At 37.8% G+C, this 21,397-nt stretch overlaps 1 protein-coding gene across 3 annotated transcripts in view; it reads right to left on the bottom strand.

Annotated features, from left to right (window-relative positions):
* Positions 1-7,871: 7,871 nt before the first annotated feature.
* LOC127835214 (zinc finger protein 345-like) overlaps positions 7,872-21,397 on the bottom strand; it is a 46,917-nt gene continuing 33,391 nt past the window's right edge. Inside the window, exons 2-3 of one of the 3 annotated variants that reach the window (XM_052361537.1) lie at positions 11,102-11,656; positions 7,872-10,015 (exon numbers count right to left, since the gene is read on the bottom strand). In XM_052361537.1, the coding sequence (XP_052217497.1) occupies positions 8,246-9,436 (1,191 nt within the window). In that variant the 5' untranslated portion in view covers positions 9,437-10,015; positions 11,102-11,656 and the 3' untranslated portion in view covers positions 7,872-8,245. The remainder of the gene's footprint in view (positions 10,016-11,101; positions 11,657-21,397) is intronic. The other 2 variants (XM_052361538.1, XM_052361539.1) reach the window with 2 other exon arrangements.

Genomic DNA, 21,397 nt, shown 5'->3' with positions numbered 1-21,397 from the left:
AGCGTTGGGTTTTGCACATTCAAAATACAGTCCTGAATCATGTTCCTTATGATAGTCTCCATTACTTGACACAGAGATGGCAAAACTGTTATTCCTCTATAATTGCCCACCTCCATAGGAACAGCCTTCTTGAACAGCGGGGATAGAATACCTCTTTTTAAACATGTACGTATATCTTTGCTCTTTAAGATAGAGTTGACGATTGCAAGTATACGAGTTTTTAGGATATCTGGGCCAAATGCAATATGCTAAATGTTCACACCAAAGATGTCTGCCGCCTTGCCTTTATGTACAGTTTTCAGGGCTTTTTCAAATTCATCTATTGTCACGGGATTTACTGGACAGTTGCATACAATTCTGGCTATGGCTGATATATCATCTTTCACCTGGTTATGGAAAGTTTCATCAAATTCTGTATTCTCCGAGTTCTTTGCTAATTGCTCGAAATGCTCTTTAAAACCATCTAAAATGCCCAATGTTCCAGAATATCTTGTCTCACCTACGTATAAGTCTTGTTTTAGTGATCCTCTTTGCCTGTTTATCAGCTTATAAAAAGTTTCTTATCGCTTGATCTAGAGTCTATGATCTCTTGTTTTTCATCAGTTAGTTTCTTGGCTGTACTTATTCTACACAAACGTCTAAATTCGTTTTTAGCCTGCTTTCTTTCAGTAAATATTTGGTCATGTGGGTCGCTTTTAATTCCATTTTCTTTCCACTGTTTGTTTATTGTTCTCAAATTCTTTAGGCACTGCGAGATTTCTAGGTTCCATACAGCTTATTTGGGCTTTGTATTTCTAGGACGTTTCTTCTCTCCTTTTACTTCTATTGCTGCATCACGCATTATGTTACAGATATCATTGAGACCAATAGTCTGACCAAATTTCATGAAGATTGGACAATAAATGTTGCTTCTAGAGTGTTAACAAGGCAAATGTTGACGCCGCACGATGGACAAAAGGCGATTACAAAAGCTCACATGGGCACATCGTTCTCAGGTTAGCTAAAAATATTATTGAAATAATAGAATCTCTTAGAAGGTAAAAAAATAATGTGAATAAATTACTCTATTTTTTTTTATTAAAGAAAGAGCCTTAAGGCGAGATTACATTAAAATGTTTACATAGTTTTTTCCATATCATATTTCTAAGGCGGACCAAAATGATGGTCGTTTCCTATTCTACGGCAGAGTATTACTAATAAAACCGCGTGGAATTGATCAAATGAAGCAATGTTATATTTGTTTTAAATTGATACAGATAATAACGCTTGATATGATATGGCAGAATTTCCATAAACAATATTGAAACAAAATTTTAATATTTATAGCATAAGTAAAGCTTGAATAATATGGGTAATCTTGAGACATTTAATAAACAAGAGGGCCAAGATGGCCCTAGTTCGCTCACCTGAGAGGAGTCGGTTCATTCAATCTTTACCAAATGTCAAACTTTACCTAGATATTGACCAGACAAACATCCTGGTCAAGTTTCATCATTATTGAACCAAAACTCTGGCGTAGTGTGTTTTTGTTTTTGTAAGATTTGAAATGGTGACCTATATTTTGAGTTGAGTTGACACCCCTTACCAAACATCAAACTTTGCTTACAAGGATTTTGTATAATATAATGAAAATTTGGACAATCTAAGGGCAATAATTATGGCAATAATTATGTGATTTTGCTCATCATCATCCTTGACTGAGATCTTTCAGCAACTTTGATAAAGAATGCTTGAGAAATGTAAATGCTAGAGTGTTTACAAACTAAATGTGGACGGACGGACAGCGGACAAAGACCAATCCTAAAACCTCAGCTGAGCAATCAGGTAAGCTAAAAAGTGTGTTTCAACGATCTAAGCCATTTTCCAACTTGTCCAAGAAATCAATAAAACCAATGTATTAACTAAGTTTCGCGATGATTAGGCAAAAATGTGACTTCTAAAGTGTTCGATCACAAGGTTTCTCTCTATATAGTCGCAAAAGGAAAACTGCCCCACACCCTGGCAGCCATGTTTATTGACCCATCGGGACCATTTGCAAACTCATCTGAGATATATATAAAAACAAATCTATTCACCAAAAGTCATGATGATTGGGCAAAAAATGTGACTTCTAGAGTGTTCACAAGGTTTTTTTTACTATATACAGCCCACTCTCCTTATCTCGTCATCGGATATCTCAATATTTTTTCTCGATATGTCGAAGTAAGCTCAATGTCCCAACGTTTTTCCTTCTTTATCTATATAAATAAACATCGCATATCTCGATTTTCGTTATGTCGAATAATTCGATATGTCGATATAAAATTTTGTCCCCGAGTCCCGATTTTACATGTATTTACTGTGGTTTATCTCGAAGTACGAATAACTGTTCCAGTGTCGGCAAAAGGTGAGAAATTTTGTCTTTGATACTTCACCGTCCCGCTTCGCCCGGCTGCTCCCGATACTGTGCGGTAGGAAATTGATCCGTTAATTGCATCAATGATCACACGTGTGTTATTTCGTTAGGCATTAACACTTGAGTAAGGCCTGTCACTTTAACAGTCACTCTGGGGATATTAAGTAATAAAGACAAGACTCAAAATGGCTTTTCATTTTTATTTGATCATGGACTAATAATCGATTTAACTTTGCATTTCAAACTACAAACTGTACATGTACAGTTCAGTATTCAGGAACGTGATTTACGCATGTTCAGATGGAAAACCCTCGTCTTGATTGGACGTCAATTGCATCATAACTTTAAATAGCAACATTACCGGATGTTTACTCGACAGTTTAGAAAAATTATAACCGCATGTGTTCATGCAATTCTGTAATACTTAAAACGTCATTTTAAGCATTTAAATAGCAAAATTAATCGTGCCTCGTAAAAACGCGTATATATCAGGTAGAGAGTATTATGCCACACGGTGACGGTTTAGTTAGACCACTAAGCAGGTATTTAGATGTTAAAAACAAGGTAAATGTTCGTCTCATTTTTTCTTTGAAAACGCCTTATCGGATATCTCGAACTCTCGTTATCTCGATATTTTTTCTTGTTCCCGTCGACTTCGAGATAACGAGAGTGGACTGTAAATATAAGAAAACTGCCCCCGGCGCATGTTATTCAACTGACCGGAACCATTTTCCAACTCAACTCTCGTATCAAGGAAAGAAATGTTCTTACCAGATTTCATGAAAATTGGGCAAAAAATGTGACTTCTAGAGTGTTCACATGTTTTACTAAATACATATAGAGAAAAATGCCCCGCCCACTGGCGGCCATGTTTTTTCACCGATCTGGATCATTTTCAAACTCGTCAGACATATCAATTAAAACAATATTTTGATTAACTTTCATGATGATTGGGCCAAATGTGTGACTTCTAGAGTGTTTACAAGGTTTATCTAAAGCCATATAAGGAAAACTGCCCCGCCCACTGGCGGCCATGTTTTTCAATGGACCGGAACCACTTTTGAACTCAACCAACATATCATTAAGACAGACATATAGACAAAGTTACATTAAGATTGGGCATTAAATGTGACTTCTACAGTGTTTACAAGCTTTTTCTTTTTTTTCACCTAGTGATCTAGTTTTAGACCCAGCCTGACCCAGTTTCAAACTCGATCGGGATATCATTGGGACAAATCTTCTGACCAAGTTTCATGAAGATCGGACAATAAATGTGGCCTCTATAGTGTTTACGAACAAATGTGGACGGACGGACGGACGACGGACAAAGACCAGTCACAAAAGCTAACCTGAGCAATCAGGTGCGCTAAAAACAAGAGCTGTCACCATAGGATGACATATGCCCCCTATAAATGCTTTGATAGAAGTTATAGCATTTTTCGAAACTTAAACGCAGATTTCGAAACCTAAACGCGGACCCTAAGGTCAAGGTCACAGGGGTTAAAATTTGTGTGCGTATGGAAAGGCCTTGTCCATATACACATGCATACCAAATATGAAGGTTATATCTCAAGGGACATAGAAGTTATGAGCATTTTTCGAAACCTTAACGCTGATTTCGAAATATAAACGCGGACCCTAAGTTCAAGGTCAAGGTCACAGAAAGAAAAAAATTGTGCGTATGGAAAGGCCTTGTCCATATACACATGCATACCAAATATGAAGGTTATATCTCAAGGGACATAGAAGTTATGAGCATTTTTCGAAACCTAAACACAGATTTTGAAACCTAAACGCGGACCCTAAGTTCAAGGTCAAGGTCACAGGGGTAAAAAAAATGTGTGCGTATGGAAAGGCCTTGTCCATATACACACGCATACCAAATATGAAGGTTATATCTCAAGGGTCATAGAAGTAATGAGCATTTTTCGAAACTTAAACGCAGATTTCGAAACATAAACGCGGACCCTAAGTTTAAGGTCAAGGTCACAGGGGTAAAAAATTGTGTGCGTATGGAAAGGCCTTGTCCATATACACATGCATACCAAATATGAAGGTTATATCTTAAGGGACATAGAAGTAATGAGCATTTTTCGAAACTTAAACGCAGATTTCGAAACATAAACGCGGACCCTAAGTTCAAGGTCAAGGTCACAGGGGTAAAAAATTGTGTGCGTATGGAAAGGCCTTGCCCATATACACATGCATACAAAATATGAAGGTTATATCTCAAGGGACATAGAAGTTATGAGCATTTTTCAAAACCTAAACGCAGATTTCGAAACCTAAACGCGGACCCTAAGTTGAAGGTCAAGGTCACAGGGCTTAAAAAAATTTGTGCGTATGGTAAGGCCTTGTCCATATACACATGCATACCAAATATGAAGGCTATATCTCAAGGGACATAGAAGTTATGAGCATTTTTGGAAACCTAAATGCAAAGTGTGACGGACAGACGGACAGTCCGATCACTATATGCCTCCTTTTCTTCGAAAGGGGGCATAAAAACATCCAAACTCGAATAACAATTAACACATAAATGAAACACAACTACACTGTACTATTATGAAAACATTAATAATCAAAGGGGAGTTACTACTGTAAACTTAAATGCAATATTTTAGAAGAGTTGTCTCGCATGTTACATGACCTTAATTCATGATTGTTTGCAAGCCTTTTTACTATATAAATATAAGGAAAACTGCCCCGTACCCCTGGCAACCATAGTTTTCAACAGACCGGAAACGGTAACCATTTTCAAACTTAACTCACGTATTTAGGAAACAAAAGTTCTGACAAAATTTCATGAAAATTGGGCCAAAAATGTGACTTCTAAGGTGTTGACATGTTTTCACTATATACATATAGAGAAAAATGCCCCGCCCACTGGCGGCAATGTATTTTCACCGATCTGGACCATTTTCGAACTCGTCCGAGAAATCAATTAAACCAATGTTTTGACCAACTTTCATGATGATTGGGCAAAAATTGTGACTTCCAGAGTCTTAACAAGGTTTCTCTATAGCCAAGGAAAACTGCCCCGCCCACTGGCGGCCATGTTTTTCAACGGACCGGAACCACTTTTGAACTCAACCAACACATCATTTAGACAAACATTTTGACAAAGTTACATGAAGATTGGGAATGAAATGTGACTTCTACAGTGTTTACAAGTATTTTCTTTTTTTGACTTAGTGACCTAGTTTTTGACCCGGCACGACCCAGTTTCGAACTCGACCGAGATTTCATTGGGACGAAGCTTCTAACCAAGTTTCATGAAGATCATACAATAAATAAACAGACGGACGGACGTACGACGGACAAAGACCGGTCACAACGAATTTGTACGCATGATTTTTAAGCATAATCTTATCAATACGTTGCGAGGTTTTCGCTTTTATGAAAACAAATCTAACAATCCTAAATATATATTTCTTACTCATCCGGCAACGTGCCTTCTTAAACTAGAACCCATTAAAATAAATTGTACTATGAATTTGATGGGGACACAGCGATGACGAAAACTTGTATATACAAAAGTAAAAGTACAGAATTTTATAACATGTAATAGCAGTTGCATTTATGGCATTTTTGGCAAACATTAAGGAAATATATTCAAAACATATCAAAACTAGGGATCAGTTTACAGCCTGCAAGTGTTGTTTGTGCGAACAATTTATGAACAAAGGTTACGCATACCTAGCTTTGTGTCCCCTATTTTGTTCAATGTCTCAAGATGATTCCAGTATACCACATTTTTTCGTATCGAAGTGTTTACTGACACAGAAGAAAAGTTCATAAAATATTGATATTCTTAACAAGTGGAACAAATGCCCCAACGGCGCTTCTCTGAGTCCCAAAAAACTGAACTGTTTTGAGCTTGTATTGTCTCATATAAGAAAAAATAGCAAGCCCATCTCCATCAAATCTGATGAAACTGAACCCTTTTCTTACGGCACCGAACTCATAAGATCAATATGAACGTTCTAAGTAAAATGTACGCTATACATTGACTGAGCAGTAAATACGACTTCTTAAATGTTCACAAGGTTTCACTAGAGATATATAAGGAAAACCTTTCTGCACCATGGCAGCCTCGTTTTAAACAGACAGAACAAGTTTCCTACTCGGTGGAGATATTATAAGAACACATATTCGGAGAAAGTTTCATTATGAGCACTAACAGGACTATGAGAATGTACAAAAGCTTCATGCTGTACAGTACTTTGTTTGTTAGAAAAAGAACACAATTATTAACTTTTATGTAAAAAAAAACCGTAGGAAAATATAGGAAAGTTAAGAGACAAAAACGAGGAGGTTTAAACAGGTAAAACATTCTTTGCAGCATTTTTTAAGTTCTAATATCCGACATAAATCATCAAATGTGTTGTTATCTCACTGGAGCAAAATAGTCCCTTAGCAAATTATAAGTCAGTTAATAATAACTGCCCAATGGCATATACATAAAAGAGAAGCAATATGCTTTATTTTATTCAGAGTTAGCTCTTCTTACATTTTTTTTGTAATCCTATACATACTGTGGCAGCGATAGTTTACAAAATTTTATATACAAATACAAACGATATGAGCTTCTTATGTTTATATGTTGTTAGATTTTTCACGATCCTTAAAAACGTTTGACATTATAAAATAACTCAAATAAATGTGATTAAAAAGTGTCGTGAGACGTACATTTCTTTACTTAACAATACACATGTACAAATGTTAAGTTAGAAGACACAAATGTAGTTCATGCTATACTAAGATGCAGACTAGGGGTACGTTTTTTTGCACTTTCAATCGTCTCAGTATGAATGACATATACATCACAAACATTACTCAAGACATCCAGTCAAGTAAGCAGTCGTGTTCATCCTTAAAAGAAGACTGAGGTGGGTGCTGGAGACGAATCCCTTTCCGCAAACACCGCAAAAAGTGTATCCGCTCTCTACCGTTACTCGCCATATGAATACTGAGCTGCAGTCGAATGCTCTTCAAACAGGCAAATTCATATTCGTTGAATTGATATTCTCCGCCAAATCAACTGTGTGCATGGATCAGCGCAAATCCTTTGATATACATAACAATCATTACATCTATGGTAATAATTAATAGGTAATAATTAAGATTAGTGTACCTATCTCCTTTAAACACAAGATGCAAATGTGTGGATCATCTCCTGTGTGAATCCTCATAATTATGCTTAGTGAGTTGAGATCTGCAAACAAATCCCTTTTCACTTAGGCTTCAACTGTGTGGCTTCTCTCCAGAGTGAATACTTATATGCCTATTGAAACATTGGCAGTAGCGAAAGTCTTTTCAACACAAGCTGCAAATGTGTAGCCGTTATCCGGAGTTAATCCCAATATACCAATTGAAACATTGGCAGTAGCAAAGTCATTTCCACACATGCTGCAAATGTGGGACCGTTATCCCGAGTGAATCCTCATATGCTTTGTGAGGTGAGACCTTGTGACAAATCCCTTCCCACAAAAAGTGCAATTGTGTGGCCACTCTCCCGTGTGAATCCGCATATGCCGAGTAAGATGTGAACTGGTGACAAATCCCTTCCCACAAACACTGCAAATGTGTGGCCGCTCTCCCGCGTGAATTCTCATATGCTCATTGAGTTGAGTTCTGGAAACAAATCCATTTCCACAAACATGGCAAATGTGTTGCAACTCACCTTTGTGAATCCCCATATGCCTTGTGAGTTCAAAGCTGGAGACAAATCCCTTTCCACAAACACTGCAACTATGTGACCGCACCCCGTATGAATCCGCATATGATCAGTGATATAGGAACTATTGACAAATCTCTTTCCACAACCGCAACTTTTGGCCGCTCTCCCTAGTGAATCCTCATATGCCTTGTGAGATTATAACTGTCGACAAATCCCTTTCCACATACACTGCAACTGTGTGGCCGCTCTCCCGAGTGAATTCTCATATGCCTTCTGAGATGAGAATTGGAGACAAATCCCTTTCCACAAACACTGCAACTGTGTTGCTGCTCTCCCGTGTGAATCCTCATATGCAATGCGAGTTGACATCTGGCGGCAAATCCCTTTCCACAAACACTGCAACTGTGTGGCCGCTCTCCCGTGTGAATACTCATATGCAAGGTGAGTTGCCATCTGGTGGAAAAGTCCTTCCCACAAACACTGCAATTGTGAGACCGCTCTCCCGTGTGAATCCTCATATGCCTTGTGAGATTAGAACTGTCGGCAAATCCCTTTCCACATACACTGCAACTGTGTGGCAACTCACCTGTGTGAATCCTCATATGCCTTGTGAGTTTAAAGCTGGAGACAAATCCCTTTCCACAAACACTGCAACTATGTGACCGCACCCCCGTATGAATCCGCATATGATCAGTGATATAGGAACTATTGGCAAATCTCTTTCCACATACACCGCAACTTTTTGGCCGCTCTCCCGAGTGAATACTCATATGCCTTGTGAGATTAGAACTGTCGGCAAACCCCTTTCCACATACACTGCAACTGTGTGGCTGCTCTCCCGAGTGAATTCTCATATGCTTTCTGAGATGAGAATTGGAGACAAATCCCTTTCCACAAACACTGCAACTGTGTGGCCGCTCTCCTGTGTGAATCCTCATATGCAATGTGAGTTGACATCTGGTGGAAAAGTCCTTCCCACAAACACTGCAATTGTGAGACCGCTCTCCCGTGTGAATCCTCATATGCCTTGTGAAATTAGAACTGTCGGAAAATCCCTTTCCACATACACTGCAACTGTGTGGCCGCTCTCCCGAGTGAATCCTCATATGCAAGCTGAGTTGCCATCTGGTGGCAAAGTCCTTCCCACAAACATTGCAATTGTGAGACCGCTCTCCGGTGTGAATCCTCATATGATTAGTGAGGTTAGAACTGGAGACAAATCCCTTTCCGCAAACACTACAACTGTGTGGCAGCTCACCCGTATGAGTACTAATATGCTGGGTGAGTTGCCATCTGGTGGCAAAGTCCTTCCCACAAACACTGCAATTGTAAGACCGCTCTCCCATGTGAATCCTCATATGCTTAGTGAGGTTAGAATTGGAGACAAATCCCTTTCCACAAACACTGCAACTGTGTGGCCTGCTCTCTCATGTGAATCCTGATGTGCTCAGTGAGATTAGATCTGGAGACAAATCCCTTCCCACAAACACTGCAACTGTGTGGCAGCTCACCCGTGTGAATCCTAATATGCTGGGTGAGTTGCGATCTGGTGACAAATCCCTTTTCGCACACGTTGCAACTGAGTGGCCACTCTCCCGAGTGAATCCTCATATGCTCAATGAGATCAGAGCCATGCAAAAAGCCCTTTTCACAAACACTGCAGTGATGCCGTCGATTGCTTCTGTGAATCCGTATAGGCTCAGTCAGATTGCTTGACACAATAAATCCACTGTAGCATACCTTGGACTTATGGCCCCGTTCACTTTTCATCATTTCCTGTTTGACTTGTGGAGAGCTTCCATTGGGAGAACTTGTGCCGGCTCCACTGTGGACATGTTGGTGTCTTTTAAACTCCTGCATCTCTAAGAACACTTCCCCGCATACGGAGCATGTACATGTATATTGACTCTCAGCAATCTGATAGATGTCTGGAGTACCTTAAAACAACAAACATGTAATTAACAGAATGTAATCTCTATGAAGGTAAAATATTAACAATCCTTTTTATTAAATATTGCAATGACAGGCAAGGTCAAAGTGAAATGTACAAATAGTTTGTATATTTCCATAGCATACAACTGAGGCAGACAGTTTTGCCAAAAATGGAAGTCATTTTCATTTCTCAACCAGTACATTCCTAAGGAAACCCTGATGAATTGGTTGACATAATAATACTTGTTAAAATATGACAAAACTTACATAAAACAATTGATACAAAACTGGAATATTTTCACTTAAAACCTTCGACAAGTATCAATAATTTAGACAAACTTAAAAAAATACTTAAAAAGAATTTATACGCATGATATTGAAGTATAATCTTAACTGATACGTTGTTTTGTTTCTTGTTTAATGAAAACTATTCTTATATGCTCAATATGTTTTTCTTTACAAAAATCCTACCAAGACAATCATTAAAAGGAAAATAAAATTTGAATTTTATAGGAGTATATGGAACACAATACATGTTATCGTAAAAAAAATAAATCAAGAAGTTAATAAAATGAATATCAGTTGCGTGTAAGGCCTATTTTGCCCAAAATAAAGGAAACAAGAAACCGTCGGAGACGGGTGATTCTCCCCAAAGGTTTTTTTGTCACAATATTGCACTGTATATTCAGATAAAAGGAAACGTCTTGAGGGCACAGTAGTTGTGGGGACAATAATTTATTTAAAGAAAATTTTCAAAGGGCCATAACTCTGTGAAAAATCAAACGACCAGAACCCGCTGATAATATGCACATCTCCTATTGGTAGTGAAGCTTCCCATAAAGTTTCATTCAATTCCGGTCATTAGTTGCTGAAAAATAGCCCGGACGAAAATTGTGCACGTACGGACAGACAGACAGACAGATGCACACATGGACAGACGAAACGGCAACTATATGCTCCCCCTACATAAATTTTAGGGGAGCATAATAAGTTAATAACATTCGAAAATAAAAAAAACGGCTCATAAGAATCAGTTGACAGCCTGCAGTTGTTGATTGTGCAAACAATATGCGAACAGAGGTTCAACATACCTAGGCGTGTGTCCCCAATTTCTATCTTGACATCGTCATCTGTAATAGGTTTCTGGTCAATCAAAAGGCCTGTATGAGAAGTGTGGCTGACATGGGAGTCATTTGTGTTCGCCATGGAATCAACAATGTGCTCTGAAATATGTTGTGACAGGCTACCCAGGTCCGCCAGACCGTGCCCGCAGGTGTCGCACCAGAACTTTCCCTCATCTTTGCTAAAACAACTGTCATATGATGTTAACATGCCTGGACTTTTACAGTAGCTGCCAAGTGATACCAATATCTCTCGATCGTCACAGGGGTTTCCATTTGTCAACATATCTCGATCAACATTGGGATTTGCATGTGTCAACATCTCTTGATCAACACAGGGATTTGCATTTGACATCATCTCTTGATCAAAACAGTAATTTTCATTTGTCAACATTTCTTGATCCGCACAGGGTAAGCTTGTGATGTCCACGTCTCTCGATCAACACAGGGGTACACATTTGATGAAAACGTCTCTCGATCAATACATATGACAAGTGCTTGTACGGGTGCTTGTGATGTCAACTTCTGGATAAGACGAAAATAGTACAATGATAACCAAACGTAAAAGAAATTTTGCACTCACCATCATATTAAATGAATATAGTTGGAATATCAAATACCTATCACACTAAAGATATTATTTCATGATGGAAATTCCATGTACAAAACTTTTGATTTTTGACAACATATACACATTTAAAAATATCAAATAAGAAAATTAATGAAAATATTAAAGAAATCTGCGAGCAATACGTTTAACTCAAGAATCAGGCAGCCCTGTTGACCCGTACTTTGTTGTTGATATATTACTTGTTACCCTAGCAGTTCACATGGTGTCAACCAGTCAATGACCATAACATCAGTCTAGAACAATAATGTGTTTTTTCGGCGTAACTGTTTTACCAACTTGACCTTTACATAACACCAGCAGACACGAATGACTATATTCGAATATGGAATATTCGCTACATCATTTCGTATGTGCATAGCGTAAAGGATGAAGCACTGTTCAGTGTAAGGAATTCCAGACTACTCTCTGCATGTTCAAACAGCGCAAATTGTGGCCCATTTAAATTTACGCCTTAAAATCCATTTCGCAGATTTCAGTGTCTGTACTCAGTCACTAATTAAATCGTCAGGGGAAGACATAATTGACAATCAATAAACACAGTTTTTCTCTCAATATGATAAAAAACAAACACTACCGAAATCATAGTGTCAGGATGAGAGGAAAACTTTCAATTATCTAACCACAAATGTTTGCCGTACTCGGTCAGAATGTCTGGAAATCGTTCCTGAACGCCTGGATAGGCTACCCTTATTTGCCAGTTTGCTATATTTGCTTTTTGGAATTCATTTTGTTTCGAAAAGCATTATGCTAAAATGTGCTATTTACACTTTGCAATGATATTTTTAAAGACCCACTTCATGCGAAAAAGGGTCTAATGCCATATGCACCCATCATATCTATAACCCACCCAGCCTGTGCATCTCTCAGTCAGGTCAGGAGATACATAATGAGACCATAACACCTTAAGTGATTTTATAGCAGACAGCAACGCCTCTGACCAGACTGTGCAAATGCACAGGTTGGGCTTGAGCAACGCTAGATGAAAATCAAATAAGACCCATTTTTACATGACGTGGCAATGAAATTGTGATTCAAAGGTGTCGAAAGAAAAATGTGTGTTAGTCAAATATAATCATACAATATATTTCGATGGTGAAGAAATAAACTAAAACAAGAGATGTGTTTCACAGTCAGAAACACAATGCCCACTACTGCGCCGCTTTGAAGCCATATATTTGACTTTTGACCTTGAAGGATGACATTGATCTTTCACCACTCAAAATGAGCAGCTCCATGAGATACATATGCATGCCAAATATCAGGTTGCTATCTTCAATATTGCAAAAGTTATGGGCAATGTTAAAGTTTTCGGACAGACAGACAGACGGGCGGACGGACAGTTCAACTGCTATATGCCACCCTACCGGGGGCATAAACAAGCCATATGAGGACACATACATGTACATTTATGATGTGAATTCCTGCAGTATCATTTTTATCTACTTCTACTAATGTGTGGTTTTACTACACATAATAACACACATTTCATACAGTGAATATGCGACTAACAAGTGAAAAATCCCCACAATAGTTCAACTTTTGCTTTCAATTTAATTTTTCAGAAACAAAAATTTCAAACTTTATTTTATAGACAGCATTTATGCCGAATATATTTTTAAAAGATATTTCTTGTTTTAATAGTTGTTTTTTTATATTTGGTTTAAGCGATGATAAAGCATTTTTGTCCTTGGTATACCTGTAGTTATTGGTGAATTCATGTTCAAAATGTTATAAATGGAGAACTATTAATATAAGCAAACTTAACCTTATACTATTGCGTTATCATCACCCTTGCAATTGAGAATACACGAGAGAGATTGCCGCTACCTGTCGAGAACAAAAGATCGTTTCCCAGACATATCAAATTTAACCCTGCTGTACTAGCAAGCACTACCAACGAGGTTACGCAACAGACGCGTGATAGTGTATTGTACACTCGATATTCCACTATACTCAGCAGTACTTTTAGTTTCCTATATCTATTAATAGCCTCAGATTTTGAATAACCTGTGCTTCGCAAAAAAAAACACGTAATTAAGACGCAGCAAAAAATGAATATAGCTATTTTAATCATTCATAAACATTCTCTTCCGTTCCACGTATAAATAAAAAATGGTTTATTGATTTTTTACTATGTATGCTCCGTTCAAAAATATTCCATTTAACACATTATGTGTCAATAACAGTTGAAGAACTGAAACCTCTGGCATAAATTATACAACTCTTTCTCAGCGGGGATGTGGCAGTGATCAGGTTTATTGTACATAACGAAACTGGCTTGAAAAATATAGTATTAACCTTAGTTGTTCGCAAGCGTACAACTAAAAATGACTAGAGCTATTTTATGTTAATTGAAATATCATGTTTACTCCATTAAATTTGATTATGTTGGATTGTCGAATTTAAATTTAAGCGTGGTAATCAATGTAATGGCTTAGTCATAAACAAGAGGGCCTGAAAGGTCCAGAGTCGCTCACCTGAGATATCAAGATATTATTCGGACAAATCTCCTGACCAAGTTTCATGAAGATCAGAAAATAAATGTGGCCTCTAGAGTGTTAACAAGTTTTACTATAGCCTGTATAAGGAACAAGGGACAAAATTGTCACAAAACCAGGTTTTCATTGTGAAAAAAAAATCTGATAAAGGGAGAAAACTCAAACTGAACTTTTGAAATGACCAACAAAAATTAACCCCCTTTGTAATTTTTTTTTTTTTTAAATCTATTTTTAGTCGTGGCGACCTTGACATTGGAGATATTGACGTGATTCTTTCGTGGGACACACCGTCCCATGATGGTGAACAAATGTGCCAAATGATTTTAAAATCTCACAATGAATGACATAGTTATGGCCAGGACAAGCTCATTTATGGCCATTTTTTACCTTTGAACTCAAAGTGTGACCTTGACCTTGGAGATATCGACGTAATTATTTCGCGCGACACACCGTCCAATGATGGTGAACAAATGTGCCAAATGATTTTAAAATCTGACGATGAACGACATAGTTATGGCTCGGACAAGCTCATTTATGGCCATTTTTGACCTTTGAACTCAAAGTGTGACCTTGACCTTGGAGATATCGACGTAATTATTTCGCGCGACACACCGTCCAATGATGGTGAACAAATGTGCCAAATGATTTTAAAATCTGACAATGAACGACATAGTTATGGCCCGGACAAGCTTATTCCGCCAGCCCACCAACCAGCCCGCCCGCATTCGCCAATCTAATAACCAGTTTTTTCCTTCGGAAAACCTGGTTAAAAATGCCCCGCCCCCTGGCAGCCATGTTTTTTCAACCAACCGGCATCATTTTTGAACTCATCCAAGATATTATTGGGATGAATCTTCTGACCAAGTGTCATGAAGATCGGACAGTAAATGTGGCCTCTAGAGTGTTAACAAGATTTTACTATAGCCATATAAAGAAAAATGCCCCGTCCCTTGGAAGCCATGTTTTTCAAGCAAACATAATTATTTTCGAATTCATACAAAATATGATTGAGACCAATCTTCTGACCAAATTTCATGAAAATTGGACCATAAATGTGTCCTCTAGAGTGTTACCAAGGTTTTACTATAACCATATATAGCCATATAAGGAAAAATGCCCCGCCCCTGGTGGCCATGTTTTTAAAGCAACCAAAACCATTTTTGAACTCATCCAAGATATTATTGGGACAAATCTTCTAACCAAGTTTCAAGATGATCGGAAAATAAATGTGACCTGTAGAGTGTTAACAAGGTTTCACTATAGCCATATAATAGCCATGTAAGGAAAAATGCCCCGCCCCCGTGGTAGCCATGCTTTTCAACCAATTTGCATCATTTTTATCTTGTCCAAGTTATTATCAGGATAAATCATCTGACCGAGTTTCATTAAGATCAGACAATAAATGTGGCCTCTAGAGTGTTAACAAGATTTCATTATAGCCATATATAGCCATATAAGGAAAAATGCCCCGCCCCTTGGCAGCCATGTTTCTCAAGCAAATGTAACCATTTTCGAACTCATTCAAGATATCATTGAGACCAATCTTCTGACCAAATTTTATTAAGATTGAACAAAAAATGTGGCCTCTAGAGAGTTAAAATGTTCACGTCGCACAACAGACAACGGACGACGGACTAAAGGCGATCACAAAAGCTCACAATGAGCACGTTGTGCTCAGGTAAGCTAAAAAGAAGAATGTTTCAGTAATGCTTTTTTTTGAAATTTTGCAAGTATTTATTACTACAATCATTGAAGTTGATGACCCTTACATTTTTTGCTGTCTGCTGACAATTCTGATGACAAATAGCACTTGCCCAGCAAACAAATTCCTAAGTTGGACAGGAAGGGCATAGCAATTCAACACCCCTACAGTACAGCCAATGCGGAACAAACATAATCCTTGGTCACACCACGGCCAAAATGTTAGTACTAGGCGGCGGCTTTGTGTTCATGCGACGTATCGCCGAGGCACACGGCACCGATCCGCACAACAACGCCGAGTCTGTATTAACCTCGCGTACTTTTGCGGCATAAATCCGCCGCTTATGTATGCGGCGGATTGAGTGCAAAGATATACACCTATATGTACATTTGCTTAGCGTGGAAACCTAGATTTAGGCTACTGTAATTATTTTCACGTTTTAATAAGCGGATATGATTTTTATATGATGCTTTATAGACTTTTTATATGATATATACTAGAGTTGCGACACCTTAAGGGTTTCGCCGGATGGAATGAGTGGAGAGATCAAATCAAATTGAAAATCGATTATTTCTTTTAAAAAAATTGTTACCGAAAAATATGTGGGTACAAAAAAAAAAAATTTGGGTGCGAAAACAAATTTGAGTACGAAAGAAAGAGTACAAACAAAATAAGGGTACGAAAAACTATTTAGGTACGAAAAAAATGGGTACAAATAAAAAATTAAGTACGAAAAAAATTGGGTACGAAAAATAATTGAGTATGTACAAATGGGTACGAAAGATTTTGGTACAAACAAATGCGTCCGAAAAAAATGTGGGTAGGAAAAAACAAATTCTGTTCTGAAAACAAATTAGAGTACGAAAAAATATAGGGAACAAAAAAATTAGGATACGAAAAAATTTGGGTACCAGACAAAAAAGGGTACGAATAAAAATTTGGGGAAGAAAAAATTTGGGTACGAAACAAAAATTGGGTACGAAAAAATATTGGGTACGAAAAAAAAATTGGTACGAAAAAAAATTGGGTATGAAAAAAAGAATTGGGTACGAAAAAACTTGGGTACAAAAAAAAATTTGGAACGAAAAAAAATGGGTAAGGAAAAAAATTTGGGTACGAACACATTTGAGTACGATAAACATTTGGGTACGAAAAACATTTTGGTACGAAAAAAATGGGTACGAAAAAAACTTGCGTACGAAAACATTTTGTTACCAGAAACATTAAAATCAAATTTAAAATTACCTAGCGCGTGAATTGTCTCTTGGGGGTGAATTGTCTTGGGGATGCTATTAACGCTACATGTACATGTACTTCCGGCCAAGCCAGTGTTTATGGCGATTGCGCAAAAACACATCATTTTATCAAAAACTAGTTTTCCCAGAAATGACGAATATGCCATCATGTAGATAGCGTTCTGGTCCATATACATGTCAATTTTCAGCAAAAGTTATCGGCCAGTTTCCAATGAGTCGTCAAATCATGGCTGTAACCAGGAGCTTAACGAATTTTTGTCACCATTATCATTCTTTCAATTGAATGTCATCAATAGATGACGTCCAATATATCACTCATTCCATACGAAAAAATGTGGGTACAAAAATTTTGGGTTCTAAAAATTTTTTCCAAAACAAATTGGGTAGGAAACAAGGGCTGTTTGTAAAACATGCATGCCCCCCATATGGGCTGTCCGTTGTACTGGCAGCCATTGTGTGAATACGACTTTTGTCACTGTGACCTTGACCTTTGACCTAGTGACCTGAAAATCAATAGGGGTCATCTGCAAGTCATGATCAATGTACCTATGAAGTGTCATGATCCTAGGCAAAAGTGTTCTTGAGTTATCATCCGAAAATCATTTTACTATATCGGGTCACCGTGACCTTGACCTTGTGACCTAAAAATCAATAGGGGTCATCTGCGAGTCATGATCAATCTACCTATAAAGTTTCATGATCCTAGGCATATGCGTTCTTGAGTTATCATTCGAAAATCATTTTACTATTTCGAGTCACCGTGACCTTGACCTTTGACCTAGTGACCTGAAAATCGATAGGGGTCATCTGCAAGTCATGATCAATCTACCTATAAAATTTCATGATCCTAGGCATATGCGTTCTTGAGTTATCATCCGAAAATCATTTTACTATATCCGGTCACCGTGATCTTGACCGTGTGACCTAAAAATCAATAGGGGTCATCTGCGAGTCATGATCAATCTACCCATGAAGTTTCATGATCCTAGGCGTATGCGTTCTTGAGTTATCATCCGGAAACCATTTTACTATTTCGGGTCACCGTGACCTTGACCTTTGACCTAGTGACCTCAGAATCAATAGGGGTCATCTGCGAGTCATGATCAATCTACCCATGAAGTTTCATGATCCTAGGCGTATGCGTTCTTGAGTTATCATCCGGAAACCATTTTACTATTTCAGGTCACCGTGACCTTGACCTTTGACCTAGTGACCTCAAAATCAATAGGGGTCATCTGAAAGTCATGATCAATGTACCTATGAAGTTTCATGATCCTAGGCCCAAGCGTTCTTGAGTTATCATCTGACAACCACCTGGTGGACGGACCGACCGACCGACCGACCGACCTACCGACCGACCGACATGAGCAAAGCAATATACCCCCTCTTCTTCGAATGGGGGCATAATAAAATTTGGTAAGAAAAATATGTGTACAGAAAAAATTGTGGGTACGAACATTTTGGGTACGAACAATTTATGCCAAAAATATTTTGGGTACGAAAAAAAATGTGGGTATGAAAATTGTGGGTAATAAAAAATGTGGGTAGGAAAACAAAATTGGGTACAAAATTTTGGTTCCAAAAAAAATGTGTGCACTAAAACAATTGGTTATGAAAAAAAATTTGGTACAAACTATTTATTTTGGTACAATTTTTTTTATTCGGAAAGATGGGGTACCTGTAAGTATATCGGGGTGCCCAAAAGTATCATTTGAAAATTGGTGTACGGTGAAGTATATTTCAAAGTACCCGGGGTACGGGGAAGTAGTATCTGGGGAAGACCTTGACCCATTCAGTGTTAGTATCCCAACAATGAGACCATGGGCCCAAACTGAGCATAACGGATGCCGACACTCGGCTGCGGCTGCAGTTTTGAATAATGCAAGCTTTTCAGAATATTTTTTTAATAGGTCACAGTGACCTTAACCTCTGACCTAGTGACCCAAAAATGGGTGTGGCGTGTAGAACTCATCAAGGTGCATCAACATATGAAGTTTCAAAAATGTAGGTGGAAGTACTTTTAAATTTTAAAGCCAATGTTAAGGTTTTAGCATGGCGGACCCAGGACGGCAGAAAGACACGATGGACACGACGAGCTGGCTATGACAAATACCTATGGTTTTCTCCGAAAACAGCCGAGCTTAAAAATGAAAGTACTTTATGAAACATAAATGCTTAATTAATATGCCCAATGTTAGTTTTGAAGATAAATATTCATAAACAAATCAGCCAAGATATCGTTAAAACAAATGACCTGACCAAGTTTCTTGAAGGATAGAAAGTAAAGGTGATTTATAGAGAGGTAAAATGATTTTACTATACCCATGTAAAGAAAACTGCCCTGCCGCTAACGGCCATGGTTTTAAGCAGACGGAACGATTTTTGAACTCGACCCAGGTATAAGATTAAGTTATCAAAATATCAATGAAATCTGATTAGGAATTAGTATAACACTGACAGATATTAACATTGTATTCTTTTTATTCTACAATCGATAATAAAAGGTTCATGAGGCCATCCTTAAAAATTCTTTTGTTTGGCATAACCCGACCGACCCACTAAAATTGGCCCGACTTAATTTTTTGTTGTCACTTTCAAAAAAAATTTTTTTTTTGCTCGCCGAAAATTCTTTCCGCTAAATTTTGCCTTTCAGCTTTTTATCCTTTCCAGTTATTTGTGTCATTTAATTGAATTCTCTTTCAAGGATTTCTAGAATAGCAATGAACAAAACGCATACCGGTATTTATTTGAGTCGCCTATTCATTTGACATATGCATATGCGATTAATAAGACTTTAAATACAATTAAACCGCTCCTGTTTTTCTCGTATTCCCTTTAATTAAAATACGTTGCTGTCGTTCAGGATAGTTCGCAAGTTAAAAACAAATTGATAAATTATCACTGTTCAATTTAATTCGGCAATCGGCAGAGATGTGTAATATTATCGCCATATAACTAATTATTTTATTATACTCTTTAATTCAGACCGGTAAATATTCGGAAGAAAGATGAAAAGTGGTCAGCTTAGAAATATTTATTGATGGGTATTGTCACATTTTTGTTTCATTTGTTTATCTCTAGCGACTGGCCGCCATTTTGAAGGCAGACTGCGATATTTAATGTGTATTCAAATTATACAACATCTGCGCATAAAGGACCCAATATTATCCGACTGCTCCACCCTTTCTCACGTTTCATTCTACAACGTCATGTCATGTGAAAGCAAGTTCAATGTTGATTGGCCAGCTACCATGTGCACTTCAATAAAAATAAGGTCAGGTCAAGCGATGTCTAATCATGTACAGACCGGGTTTTGTTTAGTTAATTGTTCGAATTGCGAACACTTTCATTGAAACAAAGAGACAAATACAGGGTTTTCCCCAGGCCATTTAAGGGCCCCTTGCCGGGGCGCTTGAATTTCTAAATCCGAGTCCCCAGGGCGCTTGATATTTTCCGACCTGTGTGTTTTTCAGTGAAAGAAAGTGGAGATTGTAAAAAAACAAAGGTTCCTCTATCAGTGTATCAATATTCCCTGTTTTAAAAGAGCACACGGTACCTACTTTCACAAGTAATCGCCATAAACACCACATGGGGTAATGGATAATCCACTGATAAGAGAATAGCATGACGCGCGTATAGATTATTCTAGCCAAATTACACAGTCATTTAAATGCTGCCAAGGATGTATCAGGTAACTTTCCAGTCGTCAAACTGTTATGTTCATCGTCCAATTGGTTACGCTAATGCTTATGAGGGCGGGGTTAACTATCGACCATTATTTTTTATTGACGTCCGGCACGATGTAAGTTTATCGCAGCTTGATTAGCAAGAATTTGTACCATTTACGTAATAAAAAAGTACATTTAAGATGGTTTCGGGCATCATCATCACACCTTTTTACTGAAAACAAGTGTTACCTATGACTCTTGTAATTAATACAAGAAATTAACTGAAAGAGGTAAAGAAATAATTACTTATAGCGAGTAAGTTGTGCAAATAACTCCCGGTTACAATTATGCGATAACAAATTAATTCCAGTACATGTATTTTTCATCATGTCCATTTATAACGTTTTGCTGGCATTTATTCGACACGTAATGCTTTAACAAATTTTCGTTGAATTAATTACGCACACTGGTAAATTTTTCGTCCGATAATCGATACTTAGAAGACTGATGA

Source organism: Dreissena polymorpha, chromosome 6 (genome assembly GCF_020536995.1).
Source record: "Dreissena polymorpha isolate Duluth1 chromosome 6, UMN_Dpol_1.0, whole genome shotgun sequence".
Classification (NCBI taxonomy): Eukaryota; Metazoa; Mollusca; class Bivalvia; order Myida; family Dreissenidae; genus Dreissena; species Dreissena polymorpha.
The sequence above is the reverse complement of the archived record's forward strand: the minus strand, read 5'-3'. Positions and strand labels throughout refer to the sequence as shown.